Source organism: Petromyzon marinus, chromosome 79 (genome assembly GCF_048934315.1).
Source record: "Petromyzon marinus isolate PM22_M1 ecotype Great Lakes invasive population chromosome 79, UKy_Petmar_22M1.pri1.0, whole genome shotgun sequence".
Taxonomy (NCBI): Eukaryota; Metazoa; Chordata; class Hyperoartia; order Petromyzontiformes; family Petromyzontidae; genus Petromyzon; species Petromyzon marinus.
In genome coordinates this window covers 21,898,885-21,923,016 of record NC_133745.1, presented here as the reverse complement: position 1 = coordinate 21,923,016, position 24,132 = coordinate 21,898,885, and the positions used below count along the sequence as shown (strand labels likewise).

The 24,132-nt window shown below is 50.8% G+C and overlaps 1 protein-coding gene across 1 annotated transcript in view; it reads left to right on the top strand.

Annotated features, from left to right (window-relative positions):
• Nucleotides 1–7,795: 7,795 nt before the first annotated feature.
• The window catches only part of LOC142907513 (solute carrier family 22 member 6-like), a 53,197-nt gene continuing 36,860 nt past the window's right edge, over nucleotides 7,796–24,132 (top strand). The window contains exons 1-5 of the mRNA XM_076057103.1: nucleotides 7,796–10,539; nucleotides 17,512–17,615; nucleotides 20,394–20,610; nucleotides 20,802–21,072; nucleotides 21,959–22,127. Coding sequence (XP_075913218.1) covers nucleotides 9,526–10,539; nucleotides 17,512–17,615; nucleotides 20,394–20,610; nucleotides 20,802–21,072; nucleotides 21,959–22,127 — 1,775 coding nt within the window. The 5' untranslated portion in view covers nucleotides 7,796–9,525. The remainder of the gene's footprint in view (nucleotides 10,540–17,511; nucleotides 17,616–20,393; nucleotides 20,611–20,801; nucleotides 21,073–21,958; nucleotides 22,128–24,132) is intronic.

The window sequence follows — 24,132 nt, the reverse complement described above, 5'->3', positions numbered from 1 at the left end:
ACACTCACCCACCTACGCCCACCCACCCACATCCACCCAGACCCATCCACCCAAACCCACACACACTCACCCAGCGACCCACCCACTCACGTCCACCCACCCTCGCCCACCCACCCACCCACACCCTCGCCCACCCACCCACCCACACCCTCGCCCACCCACCCACACCCTCGCCCACCCACCCACCCACACCCTCGCCCACCCACCCACCCACACCCTCGCCCACTCACCCACCCACACCCTCGCCCACCCACCCACCCACACCCTCGCCTACCCACCCACCCACACCCTCGCCCACCCACCCACCCACACCCACGCCCACCCACCCACGCCCACCCACTCACGCCCACACACCCATGCCCGCCCACCGACCAACCAACCCCCCATCCCCCCACCACCCACCACCACCAAAGACAAAGTTCCGCTCCACCCTACACTGCCTGTGTAGCCTTCAACAGACTGCAGGGGCAAGTGCTGCTGGTAGCGAGTAGCAGCGCCTATGCAGGCTACCGGCACTGTGGCTAAACAGAGGGGGTGGGTGGCCAGCACCACCACGCCCCGGCCGCCTTTGTCTCTCCCCCGGTGCTAGCGATGTTTACTACGCTACACCACCGCGTTTCCATGTGAGCTCTGGGTCTCTATGTGAGTCAATGGGTCTCCTTGTGAGTCTACGGGTCTCTGAGTCTACGGGTCTCCGTGTGAGTCTACGGAACGGGTCTCTATGTGAGTCAATGGGTCTCCTTGTGAGTCTACACGTCTCTATGCGAGTCTACAGAACGGGTCTCTATGTGAGTCTATGGGTCTCTATGTGAATCTATGGGTCTCTATGTGAGTCTATGGGTCTCCTTGTGAGTCAACGGAACGGGTCTCTATGTGAGTCAATGAGTCTCCATGTGAGTCTATGGGTCTCCGTGTGAGTCTATGGGTCTCCTTGTGAGGCTATGGGTCCCCTTGTGAGTCTACGAGTCTCCTTGTGAGTCTAGGGGTCCCCTTGTGAGTCTATGGGTCTCCGTGTGAGTCTATGGGTCTCCTTGTGAGTCTATGGGTCTCCTTGTGAGTCTAGGGGTCCCCTTGTGTGTCTATGGGTCTCCGTGTGAGTCTATGGGTCTCCTTGTGAGTCTACGGGTCTCCTTGTGAGTCTATGGGTCTCCTTGTAAGTCTATGGGTCTCCTTGTAAGTCTATGGGTCTCTGTGTGAGTCTATTCGTCTCCGTGTGAGTCTATGGGTCTCCGTGTGAGTCTATGGGTCTCCTTGTGAGTCTATGGGTCTCCTTGTGAGTCTACGGGTCTCCTTGTGAGTCTATGGGTCTCCTTGTAAGTCTATGGGTCTCTGTGAGTCTATGGGTCCCCTTGTGAGTCTATGGGTCTCCGTGTGAGTCCATGGGTCTCCGTGCGAGTCCATGGGTCTCCTTGTGAGTATATACGGATCTCCTTGTGAGTCTATTCGACTCCGTGTGAGTCTATGGGTCTCCGTGTGAGTCTATGGGTCTCCTTGTGAGTCTATGGGTCTCCGTGTGAGTCTATGGGTCTCCTTGTGAGTCTATGGGTCTCCGTGTGAGTCTATGGGTCTCCTTGTGAGTCTATGGGTCTCCTTGTGAGTCTATGGGTCTCCGTGTGAGTCTATGGGTCTCCTTGTAAGTCTATGGGTCTCTGTGAGTCTATGGGTCTCCTTGTGAGTCTATGTGTCTCCGTGTGAGTCTACGGGTCTCCGTGTGAGTCTATGGGTCTCCGTGTGAGTCTACGGGTCTCCTTGTGAGTCTATGGGTCTCCGTGTGAGTCTACAAGTCTCCTTGTGAGTCTATGGGTCCCCTTGTGAGTCTATGGGTCTCCGTGTGAGTCCATGGGTCTCCGTGTGAGTCTATGGGTTTCCTTGTGAGTCTATGGGTCTCCGTGTGAGTCTATGGGTCTCCGTGTGAGTCTATGGGTCTCCTTGTGAGTCTATGGGTCTCCTTGTGAGTCTACGGGTCTCCTTGTGAGTCTATGGGTCTCCTTGTAAGTCTATGGGTCTCTGTGAGTCTATGGGTCCCCTTGTGAGTCTATGGGTCTCCGTGTGAGTCCATGGGTCTCCGTGCGAGTCCATGGGTCTCCTTGTGAGTATATACGGATCTCCTTGTGAGTCTATTCGACTCCGTGTGAGTCTATGGGTCTCCGTGTGAGTCTATGGGTCTCCTTGTGAGTCTATGGGTCTCCGTGTGAGTCTATGGGTCTCCTTGTGAGTCTATGGGTCTCCGTGTGAGTCTATGGGTCTCCTTGTGAGTCTATGGGTCTCCTTGTGAGTCTATGGGTCTCCGTGTGAGTCTATGGGTCTCCTTGTAAGTCTATGGGTCTCTGTGAGTCTATGGGTCTCCTTGTGAGTCTATGTGTCTCCGTGTGAGTCTACGGGTCTCCGTGTGAGTCTATGGGTCTCCGTGTGAGTCTACGGGTCTCCTTGTGAGTCTATGGGTCTCCGTGTGAGTCTATGAGTCTCCTTGTGAGTCTATGGGTCCCCTTGTGAGTCTATGGGTCTCCGTGTGAGTCCATGGGTCTCCGTGTGAGTCTATGGGTTTCCTTGTGAGTCTATGGGTCTCCGTGTGAGTCTACGGGTCTCCGTGTGAGTCTATGGGTCTCCTTGTGAGTCTATGGGTCTCCTTGTGAGTCTATGGGTCTCCTTGTGAGTCTATGGGTCTCCTTGTGAGTCTATGGGTCTCCTTGTGAGTCTATGGGTCTCCTTGTGTGTCTATGGGTCTCCTTGTGAGTCTATGGGTCTCCGTGTGAGTCTATGGGTCTCCGTGTGAGTCTATGGGTCTCATTGTGAGTATATGGGTCTCCTTGTGAGTCTACAGATCTCGATCTCAAAGGTCTTTTTCAATGCCCGACTCCAGCGATCCTCTTTCCCCGTGGTCATCGCGACGCTGCCCCTTGACATCCCTGGGATCTCACCCAGATCCGGAGGATCTCTACGGAGAGGAACGATGCGTAAGTCGAGAATAATGGTAACAACAAACGCCTTCCTCACGCGAGACCCACAGCTCATCATCATCGCCCCACCTCCTCCCGTACGCGACATAGAGATTGTCTCACTATCCCATTGATGCAGGGACTGCCTCCAAGAACGAGTTGGGTTCCAGGAGGTTTGGCTACTATACTGCATTATACACTACACTACATTATATACTACTACACTACATAATACACAACTACACTACATTATATACTACTACACTACGTAATACACTACTAAACTACATTATACACTACTACACTACATTATATACTACTACACTACATTATATACTACTAAACTGCATTATACACTACTACACTACATTATATACTACTACACTACATAATACACAACTACACTACATTATATACTACTACACTACGTAATACACTACTAAACTACATTATACACTACTAAACTACATTATACACTACTACACTACATTATATACTACTAAACTGCATTATACACTTCTTTGGTTCTTTCGGTAAAGTCACGTAGAATGAGAATAAAATAATAAATTGATAAAATAGAATAACACAATAATATTCTCACGACGTTTCGGCCACAACATAAGCGGCCTTCATCAGGTGAAGGGGGCGAGACTGTCTGGTAGGACAGCGCTGGAGTGAAAGAGCCACGTTCAGATCACGGCCTTTAAGCTGTGTGAGAGGAACAAAGCGCTTTGACAAAGGAATTAGCATATAATTTAGCATTGAAATGGCTGAATGATTAGCTTGTGACTATACACTACTATACTACATTATATACTACACTACATTATACACTACTAAACTACATTATATACTACTAAACTACATTATATACTACTACACCACATAATACACTACTAAACTAAATATACACTTCTACACTACATTATACACTACTATACTACATTATATACTACACTACATTATATATTACTACACCACATTATACACTACTATACTACATTATATACAACACTACATTATATATTACTACACCACATTATACACTACTATACTACATTATATACTACACTACATTATATACTACTAAACTACATTATATAGTACTACACTACATTATACACTACTACACTACCTTATATACTACTACACTACATTATACACTACTACACTACATTATATACTACTAAACTACCTTATATACTACTACACGACATTACACACTACTACACTACATTTTATACTAATCCACTACATTATACACTACAACACTACATTATATACTACTACACTACATTATATACTACTATACTACACTGTATACTAAACTACATTATATACCACTACACTACATTATACACTACTACACTACATTATACACTACTATACTACATTATATACTACTACACTACATTTTATACTACAATACATTATATACTACAATACATTATATACTACACTACATTATATACTACATCACTACATTGTATAATACTATGCTACGTTATATACTACGACACTACATTATATACTACTACACTACATGATACACTACTACACTACATTATACACTACTACACTACATTATATACCACTACACTACATTATATATTAATAAACTATATTATATACAACTACATTACATTATATACTACTACACTACATTATATACTACTATACTACATTATACACTACTAAACTAAATTATATACTACACTTCATAATAAAGGTTTTTGAGGGTTAGATCGCGTTATTTATAAATGTGTCGTAACCCTCCACCACCTGACACGGCCAATCAGCTAAAAAAGTGTCACGTTGACAAAAGACAAAAATAGTTCACTACTTTAGCCCACCGGTGTGTTGTTGAAGAGTGAATCCACAACATTTACAGTTTTAGTAACTGTGACGTTTCGCTAATAATTACATCCAGCATCATCGGACAATTCGCCAAAATGGTAAAGCCCTCGCTTGCTCCCAGTCTTAAATAGAGCAGCATCAGGGTGACGTCATCATTTAACTCATATCAAGTGCAGTGATTTGAGGCGGAGGTATTGTAATTATATAATCGATTAGTAATCAGTCAATGGTTATGATTAGTAATATTATTAAATAATACATATTACAATTCCTTATAGGGGATACACATATTAATCAGCGGATTACTAATGTAGCATATAATCACAATAACACACGTAACAACTAATTACTCATCTACAACTCATTACTAATCATAACCATTGACTGATTACTAATCGATTATATAATTACAATATCCCCCCCCCCTCCGGCTCAAATCACTGCACCTGATATGAGATAAATGATGACGTCACCCTGATGCTGCTCTATTTAAGACCGGGAGCAAGCGAGGACTTTAGCATTCTGGCGAATTGCCCGATGATGCTGGATGTAATTACCAGCGAAACGTCACAGTACAACTCAAACTGTAAATGTTGTGGATTCACTCTTCAACACACCGGTGGGCTAAAGTAGTGAACTATTTTTGTCTTTTGTCAACGTGACACTTTTTTTGCTGATTGGCCGTGTCGGGTGGTGGAGGGTTACGACACATTTATAAATAACGCGATCTAACCCAAACACCTTTATTATGAATAATATTGGTCGCGAAAGCCTACGTGTTAAATATACTATGCTACATTATATACTACTACACTACATTATATACTGCTAAACTACATTATATACTACTACACTACATTATATACTACTACACTACACTACATTATATACTACTACACTACATTATACACTACTACTCTACATTATACAATACTACACTACATTATACACTACTACACTACATTATATACCACTAAACTACATTATACACTACTACACTACATTATACACTACACTACATTATATATTACTACACTACATTATGTACTACTACACTACATTACACACTACTACACTGCATTTTACACTACTAAACTGCATTATATACTACTACAGTACATTATATACTACTACACTACATTATATGCTACTACACTGCATTATATACTACTACACTACATTATATGCTACTACACTGCATTATACACTACTATACTACATTATAAACTACTACACTACATTATACACTACTGCACTACATTATATATTACTACACTACATTATACACTACTATACTACATTATATACTACTACACTACAATCTATACTACAATACATTATATACTAATATACTACATTATACACTACTATACTACATTATATACTACTACACTACATTATACACTACTATACTACATTATATACTACTACACTACATTATACACTACTACACTACATTATACACTACTAAATTACATTATATATTACACTATATTATATACTATTACACTACATTATATGCTACTACACTACATTATACACTACTATACTACATTATAAACTACTACACTACATTATACACTACTACACTACATTATATATACTACACTACATTATACACTACTATACTACAATATATATTACTACACTACATTATACACTACTATACTACATTATATACTACTACACTACATTATATACTACTACATTATATACTACTACACATTATACACTACTATACTACATCATATACTACTACACTACATTATACGCTACTATACTACATCATATACTACTACACTACATTACATACTACATACTACAATACATTATATACTACATTATATACTACTACACCACATTATATACTATTACACTACATTATATACTACTACGCTACATTATATACTACTACATTATATACTACTACACATTATACACTACTATACTACATTATATACTACTACACTACATTATTCGCTACTATACTACATTATATACTACTACACTACATTATACACTACTACACTACATACTACTACACTACATTATATACTACTACAACTACGTTATATACTACTAGACTACATTATACACTACTATACTAAATTATAAACTACTACACTACATTATACACTACTACACTACATTTTATATTACTACACTACATTATACACTACTTCACTACATTCTATATTACTACACTACATTGTATACTACAATACATTATATACTACTATACTACATTATATGCTACTACACTACATTTTATACTACTACACTACATTATATACTACTACCTGATATACTACTACACTACATTATACACTACTATACTACATTATATACTACTACACTACATTATACACTACTACACTACATTATATACTACTATACTACATTATACACTGCTATACTACATTATATACTACTATATTACATTATACACTATATTACATTATATACTACTACATTATACACTTTATACACTACTATACATTATACACTACTACACTTCATTATACACTACTATACATTATATACAATACTACACTACATCATACACTACTATACATTATATACAATACTACTATACATTATATACTACTACACTACATTATACACTACTATACATTATATACAATACGTTATATACTACAGCACAGCGACTGCCTCTGCTTTACGAACGAGTTGGGGTCCAGGAGGTCCGTCCGTTCGTAAGTTAAATTTGTTCGTAAGTTAAATTTGTTCGTAAGTCGAACGTTCGTAAGTTTGAGGAGTCCCCGTTTTGGTTAGAGGCAGGGCGGAGAGGAGACTGCGATGTTGATTGGCTGGACAGGGGGGAGAGTGGCGAGGTGATTGGCTGATGAAGGGAGGGGGTTAGGGGCGGGGGTTAGAGATGGGGGAGGGGCTAGGGGGGGTTAGAGGGGGTTAGGGGGTGGGGCGTTAAATATTTGTGAGGGGGTGCTTGGAGCACCGTGACACTGGGGGAGCGGTGGTGCAACGGTTAGCGCGCTCGGGCTCACTCCGTCAGTCCTAACTCACTCGCTCCGTGACTCCGCAAGTGGAAAATGGACCCAGTCGATCGCGGCCTCACAGCTGAACTGTAACCCACCCCCCCTCACCCACCCACTCACTCACCAACGCACCCACTCATTCACCCACTCAGTCATCCACTCACTCACCCACTCACTCACCCACTCAGTCACCCACTCACTCACCCACTCAGTCATCCACTCACTCACCCACTCACTCACCCACTCAGTCACCCACTCACTCACCCACTCAGTCATCCACTCAGTCATCCACTCACTCACCCACTCACTCACCCACTCAGTCACCCACTCAGTCATCCACTCACTCACCCACTAACTTACCCACTCAGTCATCCACTCACTCACCCACTCACTCACCCACTCAGTCATCTACTCACTCACCCACTCACTCACCCACTCAGTCATCCACTCACTCACCCACTCACTCACCCACTCAGTCACCCACTCAGTCATCCACTCACTCACCCACTCACTCACCCACTCAGTCATCCACTCACTCACCCACTCACTCACCAACTCAGACGTCCACTCACTCACCCGCTCACTCACCCACTCAGTCACCCACTCAGTCATCCACTCAGTCACCCACTCACTCACCCACTCAGTCATCCACTCACTCACCCACTCACTCACCCACTCACTCACCCAGCCACCCACTTACCCACTCACTCACTCACCCACGCACCCACTCATTCACTTACTCAGTCATCCACTCACTCACCCGCTCACTCACCCACTCAGTCATCCACCTACTCACCCACTCAGTCACCCACTCAGTCACCCACTCACTCACCCACTCAGTCATCCACTCAGTCATCCACTCACTCACCCACTCAGTCATCTACTCAGTCATCCACTCACTCACCCACTCACTCGCCCACCCACTCACCCACTCACGCACTCACCCACTCAGTCACTCACCCACTCAGTCACCCACCCACTCACCCACCCACTCACTCACCCACCCATTCACCCACCCACTCACTCACCCACGCACTCACCCACTCAGTCACCCACCCACTCACCTACCCACTCACGCACTCACCCACTCAGTCACTCACCCACCCACTCACCCACTCACTCACTCACCCACTCACTCACCCACTCACCCACTCGCCCTACCGACCCAGGTACAATCTTCCTACATAAATCATTAACCGATTATAAACCACCCAGATGCACACTCATCCACCCCCCTAGACACCCAACCACTCACTCACCCACCCACTCACTCACCCACTCCCTCACTCACCCACCCCTTCTCTAACCCACTCACTCAGCTGAGCTTTGCCATCACGAGTTTCGGCGGCTGCCAAATCATCAGCAGCTGCCAAAGCATCAGCAGCAGCCAAATCAGCAAGCAGCAGCAGCATCAGCAGCAGCTGCTGCACACTCAACAACACCACCGCCACAACCACCGCAACCACCGCCACCACAAACACCGCCACAAACACCACCACCGCAACCACCACAAACACCACCGCAACCACAAACACCACCACCACAAATACCGTCACCGCCACCACCACCACAACCACAAACACCACCACCACAAACACCGCCACCGCCACCACAAACACCACCACCACAAACACCGCCACCACCACAACCACCACCACCACCACAAACACCGCCACCACAACCACCGCCACAACCACCACCACCCCCCTACAGCGATGCCCTTCCCAGCGATGCTGGAGCACGTGGGCAGCGCGGGCCGCTTCCAGCTGCTGCACGTGTTTCTCAACGCGTTCCCGCTCCTCTTCCTCGCCTCCCACAACCTGCAGCAGAACTTCGGCGCAGCCACTCCGCCCCATCGCTGCCGCGTGCCCTGGCTCGTACGGGGACCCGGCAATGGCACTGTGGAGTGGCCGCCGGGTGGCGGCGCTGGTGGTGTCATGAGTGGTGGTGGAATGAGTGGTGGTGTAATGAATGGTAGTGGTGTAATGAGTGGTGGTGTAATGAATGGTGGTGGTGTAATGAGTAGTGGTGTAATGAGTGGTGGTGTAATGAATGGTGGTGGTGTAATGAATGGTGGTGGTGATGGTAGTGGTGTAATGAGTGGTGGTGGTGTAATGAATGGTGGTGGTGTAATGAGTGGTGGTGGTGTAATGAATGGTGGTGGTGTAATGAGTAGTGGTGTAATGAGTGGTGGTGTAATGAATGGTGGTGGTGGAGCTGCTACTCAGACTACCACCTCCACCTCCACCCACCACCACCACCACACCTCTCCGTCACCACCACCACCACCACGACCTCCACCGACCAACTCGCTGGAGACGCGGCTCTTGGCCGTGGCCGTTCCGATGTCCCCCAGCGGGGTGCCGAGCTCCTGCTACGAGTTCGCACGACCTCAGTGGCATCTGCTGCATCAGCTGCAGCAGCAGCAGAGCAAGGAGTTAGAGGATGCGCCAGTGGAGGATGCGCAAGTGAAGGATGCACAAGTGAAGGATGCACAAGTGAAGGATGCACAAGTGAAGGATGCACAAGTGAAGGATGCACAAGTGAAGGATGCACAAGTGAAGGATGCACAAGTGAAGGATGCACAAGTGAAGGATGCACCAGCGACCACGCAGATATCGCAGCAGGGAAAGGCGGACGAGATGTTGGATGAGGCTGCGGTGCAGATCAGCTGTTCACACGGATGGGTTTACGATCAGAGCCAGTACCAGTCTACCATCGTGACGGAGGTGAGATCTCCTCCTCGATCATCAGCAACATCATCATCATCGGAACAATCATCCTCATCAGCAGCAGCATCGTTGTCATCATCAGAATCATCAGGAAAATCATCATCAGAAGAATCATCATCGCAACAGTCATCAGCAGCAGCAGTAGCAGCAGAATCGTCATCGTGAGCAGAATCCTCATGTGTGAGTGGCTGTGTGTGTGAGTGGCTGTGTGTGTGAGTGGCTGTGTGAGTGGCTGGCTGTGTGTGTGAGTGGCTGTGTGTGTGAGTGGCTGTGTGAGTGAGTGGCTGTGTGAGTGAGTGGCTGTGTGAGTGGCTGTGTGAGTGGCTGTGTGTGTGAGTGGCTGTGTGTGTGAGTGGCTGTGTGAGTGAGTGGCTGTGTGAGTGGCTGTGTGAGTGAGTGGCTGTGTGAGTGGCTGTGTGAGTGAGTGGCTGTGTGAGTGGCTGTGTGTGTGAGTGGCTGTGTGTGTGAGTGGCTGTGTGAGTGAGTGGCTGTGTGAGTGAGTGGCTGTGTGAGTGGCTGTGTGAGTGGCTGTGTGTGTGAGTGGCTGTGTGTGTGAGTGGCTGTGTGAGTGAGTGGCTGTGTGAGTGGCTGTGTGTGTGAGTGGCTGTGTGTGTGAGTGGCTGTGTGTGTGAGTGGCTGTGTGTGTATGAGTGGCTGTGTGTGTGAGTGGCTGTGTGTATGAGTGGCTGTGTGTGTGAGTGGCTGTGTGTGTGGCTGTGTGTGTGAGTGGCTGTGTGTGTGTGTGAGTGGCTGTGTGTGTGTGAGTGGCTGTGTGTGTGAGTGGCTGTGTGAGTGAGTGGCTGTGTGAGTGGCTGTGTGAGTGAGTGGCTGTGTGAGTGGCTGTGTGTGTGAGTGGCTGTGTGAGTGAGTGAGTGGCTGTGTGAGTGACTTTGTGCGTGAGTGGCTTTGAGTGAGTGGCTGGGTGTGAGTGACTGTGTGTGTGAGTGGCTGTGTGAGTGACTGTGTGTGAATGAGTGGCTGTGTGTGTGAGTGGCTGTGTGTGTGAGTGGCTGTGTGTGTGAGTGGCTGTGTGAGTGAGTGGCTGTGTGAGTGAGTGGCTGTGTGAGTGGCTGTGTGTGTGAGTGACTGTGTGAGTGACTGTGTGTGTGTGTGAGTGACTGTGTGTGAGTGACTGTGTGTGAGTGGCTGTGTGAGTGAGTGACTGTGTGTGAGTGAGTGCCTGTCTGTGAGTGGCTGTGTGTGTGTGTGAGTGACTGTGTGTGAGTGGCTGTGTGAGTGGCTGTGTGTGAGTGGCTCTGTGAGTGGCTGTGTGAGTGGCTGTGTGTGTGAGTGGCTGTGTGAGTGGCTGTGTGTGTGAGTGACTGTGAGTGGCTGTGTGTGTGTGAGTGGCTTTGTGTGTAAGTGGCTGTGTGTGAGTGGCTGTGTGAGTGAGTGGCTGTGTGTGAGTGGCTGTGTGAGTGGCTGTGTGTGTGAGTGACTGTGTGTGAGTGACTGTGTGTGTGTGTGAGTGACTGTGTGTGAGTGGCTGTGTGAGTGGCTGTGTGTGAGTGGCTGTGTGAGTGGCTGTGTGTGAGTGGCTGTGTGAGTGGCTGTGTGTGTGACTGTGTGTGAGTGAGTGCTGGCCTGCCTACGATCCATCCTGGGTTTAACCAGACTGGATTGTGTGAGGAGCTCACAAATCCTTGAAAGATCTGGGCAAGGTCCCATCGGTGAGCTCCACCGGCGGGCAAGGCTGCGATGGCTGGGTCATGTAGCCCGCATGCCCAGCCACCGCATGCCGAAACAGCTTTTGTTCGGCCGGATTGAGGGGGCTAAGCGGGCGCGGCACGGGCTAGAGAAGAGATGGAGTGATGTGGTACAGGAGGACGTGGAGCTGAGTGGACTTGACGATGACTGGTACCAGCGGTGTCAAGATCGGCCTCTGTGGAGGAGGCTCGTGAAGGATGCTACTGGGCAGTTGGAGGTAGTCGCCCTCCAACAACAACGGAGGGCGGAGGAGCGACGCTCACAACAACGAGCGGAGCGCCGGGTGGCTAAAGCACAGCAGGTTGGCACAGTAGGGAGCACAGGTGGTGCATCAGCCAGTCATCTCAGTCAGTCGACCCGTGGCACCTGGGTCTGCCCCGTGACCTCCTGCCAGCGGGCGTTCGACACTTCACGTGGCCTCAGGGTGCACATAGCCTGGCACAAGCGTCGTGGTGACGTCACCGCCACTTAGTGGCGAATGGCGGTTGTTGTTGTGTGAGTGAGTGAGTGGCTGTGTGAGTGAGTGACTGTGTGTGTGTGAGTGGCTGTGTGAGTGAGTGACTGTGTGAGTGTGTGAGTGGCTGTGTGAGTGAGTGACTGTGTGTGTGAGTGAGTGGCTGTGTGAGTGGCTGTGTGTGTGAGTGAGTGGCTGTGTGAGTGGCTGTGTGTGTGAGTGAGTGGCTGTGTGAGTGAGTGAGTGACTGTGTGTGTGTGTAAGTGAGTGGGTAAGTGAGTAGCTGTGTGAGTGAGTAGCTGTGTGTGTGTGTGAGTGGGTGTCTGAGTGAGTAGCTGTGTGTGTGAGTGAGTGGCTGTGTGTGTGGGTGAGTTATTGGCTGTGTGTGTGTGAGTGAGTGGATGAGTGAGTGGGTGAGTGAGTGACTGTGTGTGTGAGTGGCTGTGTGTGTGTGTGGGTTAGTGAGTGACTGTGTGTGTGTGTCTGTGTGTGTGAGTGAGTGACTGTGTGTGAGTGAGTGGGTGAGTGGCTGTGTGTGTGTGTGAGTGGGTGTCTGAGTGAGTGGCTGTGTGTGTGAGTGAGTGGCTGTGTGTGTGGGTGAGTTAGTGGCTGTGTGTGTGTGAGTTGGTGAGTGTCTGTGTGTGAATGAGTAGCTGTGTGTGTGAATGAGTAGCTGTGTGTGTGGGTGAATGAGTAGCTGTGTGTGTGACTGTGTGTGTGTCATCTCAGTCATCTTAGTCGACCCGTGGCACTTGGGTCTGCCCCGTGACCTCCTGCCAGCGAGCATTGTCTTTGTATCTTTGTCTCTGTGTGTGTGTGAGGGTGTGTGTGAGACTGTGTGTGTGTCTGTGTGTGTGTCTCTGTGTGTGTGTGACTGTGTGTGTCTGTGTGTGTGTGTGACTGTGTGTGTGTCTCTGTGTGTGTGTGTGACTGTGTGTGTCTGTGTGTGTGTGTATGTGTGTGTGTGACTGTGTGTGTATGTGACTGCGCTATGAACCTGGCACCCGGGTTCGATTCCCGCTCACGGCCAATATCAGTGACGATTATCTGAACCGGTCCCGGGCCTCCCCTAGGTCGACTCAGCCTCAAATGAGTACCTGGTGCGATGTGTAAACATTGCCACCAGGGAGACAAAGGCGGTCGGGCGTGGTGCTGGCCACCCACTCCCTCGTGTACCGTTCCGGCCTTCATAGGTGCTCGCTAACAGCACTTGCCCCTACAGTCTGTTAAGGCTATATGGGGGATCTTTGTCTTTGTGTGGAGCTGATCTGCCCTCTGACCATCGAATAGTCATCTGTAAGATGCGCCTGCCATTCTTCCACTCCGGTGGTGGGTGTACACCCTGGACCCCATTCCAACCTAAAGTGGCCTGGTCTCAGTTATCTGATGAAAGTTGCAAGCGAGAATTTCATCATCGCTTGCGGCTGGGGTTGGCATCGTCCCCACTCTGATGTCGAGGGTAAATGGGCGAGGTTTAGGACTGTGACTCATGCAGCTGCAATGGCTGCTTTGGGTACGCGGTCCAGACCTCCCCAGAGACCCTGGCTGACAGAGGAGGTGTTAAGGATGGTTGAGAAAAAGCGACAGGCCCACTGTCATCGGCTACAGAATCCCACGTCAGAGAATGAGGAGGCTTACCGCAGCCTTCGCTCGGAGGTTCGGAGAGCCGTGAGGCACTGCAAGGATGGGTGGTGGTCGCGGGTTGCTGAGGAGATGGAGTCTGCCTCAGTGGCCCGCGATCACAAATCTCTATTTAATTCTATCAAGTAACCTGCGGTGCCACACCTATTACCATCATTAGGGGGAAAAAATGGTGTTCCAATCTCCGACCCCCAGGAACAGGTTTGCAGATTTGCTGAGCATTTCTGTGAGGTCCTGGGGGAGGGAAAATCCCTCAGCCAGGAAAACATCGTGGCACAAAGTGAGGATGACCCTGCTGAGGCTGCGGTGCCTCAAATATTGGAAGAAGTCACCCCCTGTGAGTGGCTGGCTGAGGTGCCATTTGTTGAGGAAGTACTGAAGGCGTTCCGGAGTCTGAGACCAGGAAAGGCAGCGGGCAGAGATGATTTCCCAAGCAAAATGCTGAGGGAGGGTGGCGTTTGTGCACAGACTGCCCTACAAGACATGATAACAACAGTCTGGACCACTGGACGGGTTCCGCAGGATTGGAAGGATGCCCTGGTGGTCCCCCTCTTTAAGAAGGGGGACCGCACAGACTGTAACAACTACAGGGGTATTTCACTCCTCAGTGTGCCGGGAAAGGTCCTGGCAAGGATTATTCAACATCGCCTTGCCAGGCACGCTGAGGAGAGGCTTGTGGAGCCCCAATGCGGTTTCAGGAAAGGGCGGTCCTGCACGGATGCCATATTTTCTGTCCGTCTGCTAGAGCAGAGGTGTAGGGAATTCCAGCAAGACCTACATCTCTGCTTTATTGACCTGGTCAAGGCCTATGATACCATCAGAAGGCCTGGGCTCTGGGTTGTTCTTCGTGCTTTCGGAGTCCCTGACCCTCTGCTCACGATCATTAAGGACCTTCATGATGGTGAGCAGGCCCGGGTAAAACTACGTGGCCGGGAGTCCGAGCCATTCCCTGTACACCTTGGGGTGCGACAGGGATGTCCTCTGGCTCCCACGATTGTGTGTGTGTCTGTGTGTGTGTCTGTGTGTGACTGTGTGTGTGTGTGACTGTGTGTGTGTCACTGTGTGTGTGTGTGACTGTGTGTGTGACTGTGTGTGTGTGTGACTGTGTGTGTGTGACTGTATGTGTGTGACTGTATGTGTGTGACTGTGTGTGTGTCTGTGTGTGTGACTGTATGTGTGTGACTGTGTGACTGTGTGTGTGTCTGTGTGTGTCTGTGTGTGTGTGACTGTGTGACTGTGTGTGTGTGACTGTGTGTGTGTGACTGTGTGTGTATGTCTCTGTGTGTGTGTGTCTCTGTGTGTGTGTGTGTGTCTGTGTGTGGGTGACTGTGTGACTGTGTGTGTCTGTGTATGTGTGTGACTGTGTGACTGTGTGTGTCTGTGTGTGTGTGTCTCTGTGTGTGTGACTGTGTGACTGTGTGTGTGTGTGACTGTGTGTGTGTGTGACTGTGTGTGTGTGTCTGTGTGTATGTGTGTCTGTGTGTGTGTGTGACTGTGTGACTGTGTGTGTGTGACTGTGTGTGTGTGTGACACACACACAGTCACACACAGTCAAGGCCTATGATACCATCAGTAGGCCTGGGCTCTGGGTCGTTCTTCGTGCTTTTGGAGTACCTGAACCTCTGCTCACGATCATTAAGGACCTTCATGATGGTGAGCGGGCCCGGGTAAAACTACGTGGCCGGGAGTCAGAGCCATTCCCTGTACACCTTGGGGTGCGACAGGGATGTCCTCTGGCTCCCACATTATTTAACATCTATTTTGACCACGTAGTTCGTGAAGCCTTCAATAGCTGTACCGGGGGAATCTCCATATGGTACAGATATAATGGGAGGCTAATCGATGCCCGGGTGCGGTCAAGGGATGGCTCCCTATTGCTCAACCACGTTATGTATGCTGATGACTTGGTAATAGCTGCTCAGTCAGAGGAGGAGTTGGAGACGCTGCTGCTGAGACTGGAGCGTGCCACTAAGAGGTGGTGCCTTACCATCAGCCCCACCAAAACTAAGCACCTGCCTGGGTATTTTGTACCATCGGACACTCCACCCCCACAACTCCCAATCGGTGATGGGGCAGTTGTGGAGAGAGTGGAGAGTTTCCCATACCTGGGCAGTGTGCTTATGACTGGCTCCAGTTTAACAGCAGAGGTCTCACTCCGAATCAGTCGAGCGGCAATATCTTTTCATCGGTTGCGTAACGCTGTGTGGAAGCTACCTGGTCTGTCGCTCCGCACTAAGCTTCAGGTCTTCTCGGCCACGGTCATTCCCTCCCTTCTCTACGCTTGCGAAACGTGGACCCCCCTAATGGAACATCTTCGCCGGTTAGAAACATTTAGGCTGGCCTGCCTACGATCCATCCTGGGTTTAACCAGACTGGATTGTGTGAGGAGCTCACAAATCCTTGAAAGATCTGGGCAGGGTCCCATCGGTGAGCTCCTCCGGCAGGCAAGACTGCGATGGCTGGGTCATGTAGCCCGCATGCCCAGCCACCGCATGCCGAAACAGCTTTTGTTTGGCCGGATTGAGGGGGCTAAGCGGGCGCGGCACGGGCTAGAGAAGAGATGGAGTGATGTGGTACAGGAGGACGTGGAGCTGAGTGGACTTGCCGATGACTGGTACCAGCGGTGTCAAGATCGGCCTCTGTGGAGGAGGCTCGTGAAGGATGCTACTGGGCAGTTGGAGGCAGTCGCCCTCCAACAACAACGGAGGGCGGAGGAGCGACGCTCACAACAGCGAGCGGAGCGCCGGGTGGCTAAAGCACAGCAGGTTGGCACAGTAGGGGGCACAGGTGGTGCATCAGCCAGTCATCTCAGTCAGTCGACCCGTGGCACCTGCTGGGTCTGCCCCGTGACCTCCTGCCAGCGGGCGTTCGACACTTCACGTGGCCTCAGGGTGCACATAGCCTGGCACAAGCGTCGTGGTGACGTCACCGCCACTTAGTGGCGAATGGCGGTTGTTGTTGTTGTGTGTCTGTGTGTGTGTGACTGTGTGACTGTGTGTGTGTGTCTGTGTGTGTGTCTCTGTGTGTGTGTGTGACTGTGTGTGTGTGTGTGTCTGTGTGTGTCTGTGTGTGTGTGTGTCTGTGTGTGTGTGTGACTGTGTGTGTGTGTGACTGTGTGTGTGTCTGTGTGTGTGACTGTGTGTGTGTGTCTCTGTGTGTGTGTGTAGTGGGATCTGGTCTGCACGAGAGCTCCATTGAAGCAGCTGGCTCAGACTATCTACATGACCGGACTCCTGGCGGGAGCTTTCATCCTGGGACCACTCGGAGACAGGTGATGGGGGTGGTGATGGTGGTGGTGGTGATGGTGGTGATGGTGGTGGTGGTGGTGATGGTGGTGAGGGTGGTGATGATGGTGGTGATGGTGGTGGTGATGGTGGTGATGGTGGTGGTGGTGGTGATGGTGGTGATGGGGGTGATGATGGTGGTGATGGGGGTGGTGGTGATGGTGGTGGTGATGGTGGTGGTGATGGTGGTGGTGATGGTGGTGGTGGTGGTGGTGGTGATGGTGGTGATGGTGGTGGTGATGGTGGTGGTGATGGTGGTGGTGATGGTGGTGGTGATGGTGGTGATGGGGGTGATGATGGTGGTGATGGTGGTGATGGTGGTGGTGGTGGTGGTGATGGTGATGGTGGTGATGGGGGTGGTGATGGTGGTGGTGGTGGTGGTGATGGTGGTGATGGGGGTGATGATGGTGGTGATGGTGGTGGTGGTAGTGATGGTGGTGATGGTGATGGTGGTGATGGTGGTGGTGGTGATAGTGGTGGTGGTGATAGTGGTGGTGGTGGTGATGGTGGTGGTGATGGTGGTGATGGTGGTGGTGATGGTAGTGATGGTGGTGGTGATGGTGGTGATGGTGGTGATGGTGGTGGTGATGGTGGTGGTGATGGTGGTGGTGATGGTGGTGATGGTGGTGGTGATGGTGGTGATGGTGGTGGTGATGGTGGTGATGATGGTGGTGGTGATGGTGGTGGTGGTGATGGTGGTGATGGTGGTGGTGGTGATGGTGGTGGTGATGGTGGTGATGGTGGTGGTGATGGGGGTGGTGGTGGTGGTGATGGTGGTGGTGATGGTGGTGGTGATGGTGGTGATGGGGGTGATGATGGTGGTGATGGTGGTGATGGTGGTGGTGGTGATGGTGATGGTGGTGATGGGGGTGGTGATGGTGGTGGTGGTGGTGATGGTGGTGATGGGGGTGATGATGGTGGTGATGGTGGTGGTGGTAGTGATGGTGGTGATGGTGATGGTGGTGATGGTGGTGGTGGTGATAGTGGTGGTGGTGGTGATGGTGGTGGTGATGGTGGTGATGGTGGTGGTGATGGTAGTGATGGTGGTGGTGATGGTGGTGATGGTGGTGATGGTGGTGGTGATGGTGGTAGTGATGGTGGTGGTGATGGTGGTGATGGTGGTGGTGATGGTGGTGATGGTGGTGGTGGTGATGGTGGTGGTGATGGTGGTGGTGATGGTGGTGGTGATGGTGGTGATGATGGTGGTGGTGATGGTGGTGGTGGTGATGGTGGTGATGGTGGTGGTGGTGATGGTGGTGGTGATGGTGGTGATGGTGGTGGTGATGGGGGTGGTGGTGGTGGTGATGGTGGTGGTGATGGGGGTGGTGATGGTGGTGATGGTGGTGGTGATGTTGGTGATGGTGGTGGTGATGGTGGTGATGGTGGTGGTGATGGTGGTGATGGTGGTGATGGTGGTGGTGGTGATGGTGGTGATGGTGGTGGTGGTGGTGATGGTGGTGGTGATGGGGGTGGTGATGGGGGTGGTGGTGATGGTGGTGGTGATGGTGGTGGTGGTGGTGATGGGGGTGGTGGTGGTGATGGGGGTGGTGGTGGTGGTGGTGGTGGTGATGGTGGTGGTGGTGGTGGTGATGGTGGTGGGGGTGGTGATGGTGGTGGCGGTGATGGTGATGGTGGTGGTGATGGTGGTGATGGTGGTGATGGTGGTGGTGATGGTGGTGATGGTGGTGGTGATGGGGGTGGTGGTGGTGGTGGTGATGATGGTGGTGATGGTGATGATGGTGATGATGGTGGTGATGGTGGTGATGGTGGTGATGGTGGTGGTGATGATGGTGATGATGGTGGTGATGGTGGTGATGGTGATGATGGTGGTGATGGTGGTGATGGTGATGGTGGTGATGGTGGTGATGGTGATGATGGTGGTGGTGGTGATGGTGATGGTGGTGGTGATGGTGGTGGTGGTGATGGTGGTGGTGTTGGTGATGGTGGTGATGGTGGTGATGGTGATGATGGTGGTGATGGTGGTGATGGTGGTGGTGATGATGGTGATGATGGTGGTGATGGTGGTGATGGTGATGATGGTGGTGATGGTGGTGATGGTGATGGTGGTGATGGTGGTGATGGTGATGATGGTGGTGGTGGTGATGGTGGTGATGGTGATGGTGGTGATGGTGGTGGTGATGGTGGTGGTGGTGGTGATGGTGGTGGTGTTGGTGATGGTGGTGATGGTGGTGATGGTGGTGGTGGTGATGGTGATGGTGGTGATGGTGGTGGTGATGGTGATGATGGTGGTGGTGGTGATGGTGGTGATGGTGGTGGTGATGGTGGTGATGGTGATGGTGGTGATGGTGGTGGTGATGGTGGTGGTGTTGGTGATGGTGGTGATGGTGGTGGTGGTGATGGTGATGATGGTGATGATGGTGATGATGGTGATGGTGATGATGGTGATGATGGTGGTGATGGTGGTGATGGTGGTGATGGTGGTGATGGTGATGTTGATGGTGATGATGATGGTGATGATGGTGATGATGGTGATGATGGTGATGGTGGTGGTGATGGTGGTGATGGTGGTGATAGTGATGATGGTGATGATGATGGTGATAGTGATGATGGTGATGGTGATGATGGTGGTGATGGTCTCACTTTGGCTGTGCCTCTCACTCCCTCCATCTGTATCAAAGCTCAACCACAAACCTCGTGACCCATTGACCCCGTGACCACGTGGTCTCCCCCCCACCCCCACGTCTCACCCCCCAACCCATGCCCCGCCCCCCTTCCCATGCCCCGCCCCCCGCCCACGTGACCAGGCTGGGCCGCAAGCGAGTGGTGACGCTCTCCCACCTGTTGCTGGGGACGAGCGGCACGGCAGCCGCCTGCACCACCTCGCTGGGGCCCTACGTCGCGTGCAGGTTCCTGGTGGGCGTGGCCACCACGGGCATGCTGCTCAACAGCCTGGCACTCTGTGAGTCACTCAGTCACTCAGTCAGTCAGTCACTCAGTCAGTCACTCAGTCAGTCACTCAGTGACTAAGTCACTCTGTGAGTCACTCAGTCAGCCACTCAGTCACTCAGTCAGTCACTCAGCCAGTCAGTCACTCAGTCAGTCAGTCACTCAGTCACCGCCTCCCTGGGGCCCTACGTCGCGTGCAGGTTCCTGGTGGGCGTGGCCACCACGGGCATGCTGCTCAACAGCCTGGCACTCTGTGAGTCAGTCAGTCAGTCACTCAGTCACTCAGTCACTTAGTCACTCAGTCAGTCAGTCACTCAGTCAGTCACTCAGTCAGTCACTCAGTGACTAAGTCACTCTGTGAGTCACTCAGTCAGCCACTCAGTCACTCAGTCACTCAGCCAGTCAGTCACTCAGTCACTCAGTCAGTCACTCAGTCAGTCAGTCACTCAGTCACCGCCTCCCTGGGGCCCTACGTCGCGTGCAGGTTCCTGGTGGGCGTGGCCACCACGGGCATGCTGCTCAACAGCCTGGCACTCTGTGAGTCACTCAGTCAGTCACTCAGCCAGTCAGTCAGTCACTCAGTCACTCAGTCAGTCACTCAGTCAGTCAGTCACTCTGTAAGTCACTCAGTCAGTCACTCAGTTACTCTGTGAGTCAGTGACTCAGTCAGTCATTCAGTCAGTCAGTCAGTCACTCAGTCACTCAGTCAGTCACTCACTCACTCAGTCACCCAGTCAGTCACTCAGTCACTTAGTCAGTCACTCAGTTATGCAGTCATTCAGTCAGTCAGGCAGTCATTCATTCACGCAGTCATTCACTCAGTCAGTCAGACAGTCACTCACTCACTCACCCACCCACCCACTCACTCACTCACCCACCCCCCACCCACCCACGCACTCACCCACCCACCCACTCACCCACCCACCCACCCACTCACCCACCCACCCACCCACTCACCCACCCACCCACCCACTCACCCACCCACCCACTCACCCACCCACTCACTCACTCACCCACTCACTCACCCACCCCCCCCACTTACTCACTCACTCACCCACCCACTCACCCACCCACTCACCCACCCACTCACCCACTCACTCATTCACCCACTCAATCACTCACTCACTCACCCACTCACCCACTCACTCACCCACTCACTCACTGACCCACTCACTCACCCACCCACTCACCCACCCCCCACCCACTCACCCACTCACTCACTCACCCACTCACTCACCCACTGCCTCACTCACCCATTCACTCACTCACCCACTCACTCACTCACCCACTCACTCACCCACTCACCCACTCACTTACCCCCCCCACCCACCCCCCCACCCCCCCCACCCACCCTCCTACCCACCCCCAACCCCCCCACCCACCCCCCACCCCCCACCCACCCCCCACTCCCCCCCCACCCCAGGCGTGGAGTGGTTGTCTCCACGCCACCGTGAGCTCTACAGTGCTGTGAGTGGAGGCGTCTACACAGCCGGGCAGTTGCTCCTGGCGGGGTTGGCGTTTGGGATCCGCGACTGGCGCCTCTTGCAGATCGTCATCTCGGTACCATACTTCGTCTTCTTCCTGTGGTCATGGTAAGTCACTCAGTCAGTCACTCAGTCACTTAGTCAGTTAGTCACTCAGTCAGTCACTCAGTCACTTAGTCAGTCACTCAGCCAGTCACTCAGTCACTCAGTCATCTCGGTACCATACTTCGTCTTCTTCCTGTGGTCGTGGTAAGTCAGTCAGTCAGTCAGCCAGTCACTCAGTCACTCAGTCACTCAGTCACTCAGTCAGTCACTCAGTCAGTCACTCAGCCAGTCACTCAGTCACTCAGTCATCTCGGTACCATACTTCGTCTTCTTCCTGTGGTCATGGTAAGTCACTCAGTCAGTCAGTCAGTCAGTCACTCAGTCAGTCAGTCAGTCACTCAGTCAGTCACTCAATCACTCAGCCAGTCACTCAGTCACTCAGTCATCTCGGTACCATACTTCGTATTCTTCCTGTGGTCATGGTAAGTCAGTCACTCAGTCAGTCACTCAGTCAGTCACTCAGTCAGTCACTCAGTCAGTCACTCAGTCAGTCAGTCACTCAGTCACTCAGTCAGTCACTCAGTCACTCAGTCAGTCACTCAGTCAGTCACTCAGTCACTCAATCAGTCACTCAGTCACTCAGTCAGTCACTCAGTCAGTCACTCAGTCACTCAGTCACTCAGCCAGTCACTCAGTCACTCAGTCAGTCACTCAGCCAGTCACTCAGTCACTCAGTCACTCAGTCAGTCACTCAGTCACTCAGTCAGTCACTCAGCCAGTCACTCAGTCACTCAGCCAGTCACTCAGTCACTCAGTCAGTCACTCAGTCAGTCAGTCACTTAGTCAGTCACTCAGTCACTCAGTCAGTCACTCAGCCAGTCAGTCATTCAGTCACTCAGTCAGTCAGTCACTCAGTCAGTCACTCAGTCAGTCAGTCACTCAGTCACTCACTCAGTCATCTCGGTACCATACTTCGTCTTCTTCCTGTGGTCGTGGTAAGTCACTCAGTCAGTCACTCAGTCACTCAGTCACTCAGTCAGTCAGTCAGTCAGTCACTTAGTCAGTCAGTCACTCAGCCAGTCACTCAGTCACTTAGTCATCTCGGTACCATACTTCGTCTTCTTCCTGTGGTCGTGGTAAGTCACTTAGTCACTCAGTCAGTCACTCAGCCAGTCAGTCAGTCAGTCACTCAGCCAGTCAGTCAATCAGCCAGTCACTCAGCCAGTCAGTCACTCAGCCAGTCACTCAGCCAGCCACTCAGTCACTCAGTTAGTCACTCAGTCAGTCACTCAGTCACTCAGCCAGTCACTCAGTCACTCAGTCACTCACTCAGTCATCTCGGTACCGTACTTCGTATTCTTCCTGTGGTCGTGGTAAGTCAGTCAGTCACTTAGTCAGTCACTCAGCCAGTTAGTCACTCAGTCAGTCACTCACTCAGCCAGTCACTCAGTCACTCAGTCAGTCAGTCACTCAGTCACTCAGCCAGTCACTCAGTCACTCAGTCACTCACTCAGTCATCTCGGTACAATACTTCGTCTTTTTCCTGTGGTCGTGGTAAGTCAGTCAGTCACTCAGTCACTCAGTCACTCAGTCAGTCAGTCAGTCACTCAGTCAGTCACTCACTCAGCCAGTCACTCAGTCACTCAGCCAGTCACTCAGTCAGTGACTCAGTCAGTTAGTCAGTCAGTCACTCAGCCAGTCACTCAGCCAGTCAGTCACTCAGTCACTCAGTCATTCAATCAGTCACTCAGTCAGTCAGTCACTCACTCACTCAGTCAGTCAGTCAGTTACTCAGCCAGTCAGTCACTCAGTCAGTCACTCAGTCAGTCACTCAGTCACTCAGTCATTCAGTCAGTCACTCAGTCAATCACTCAGTCAGTCAGTCACTCAGTCAGTCAGTCACTTAGTCAGTCAGTCAGTCACTCAGTCAGTCACTCAGCCAGTCACTCAGTCACTCAGCCAGTCACTCAGTCACTCAGTCATTCACTCAGTCACTCACTCAGTCACTCACTCAGTCAGTCACTCAGTCACTCACTCAGTCACTCAGTCACTCAGTCAGTCAGTCACT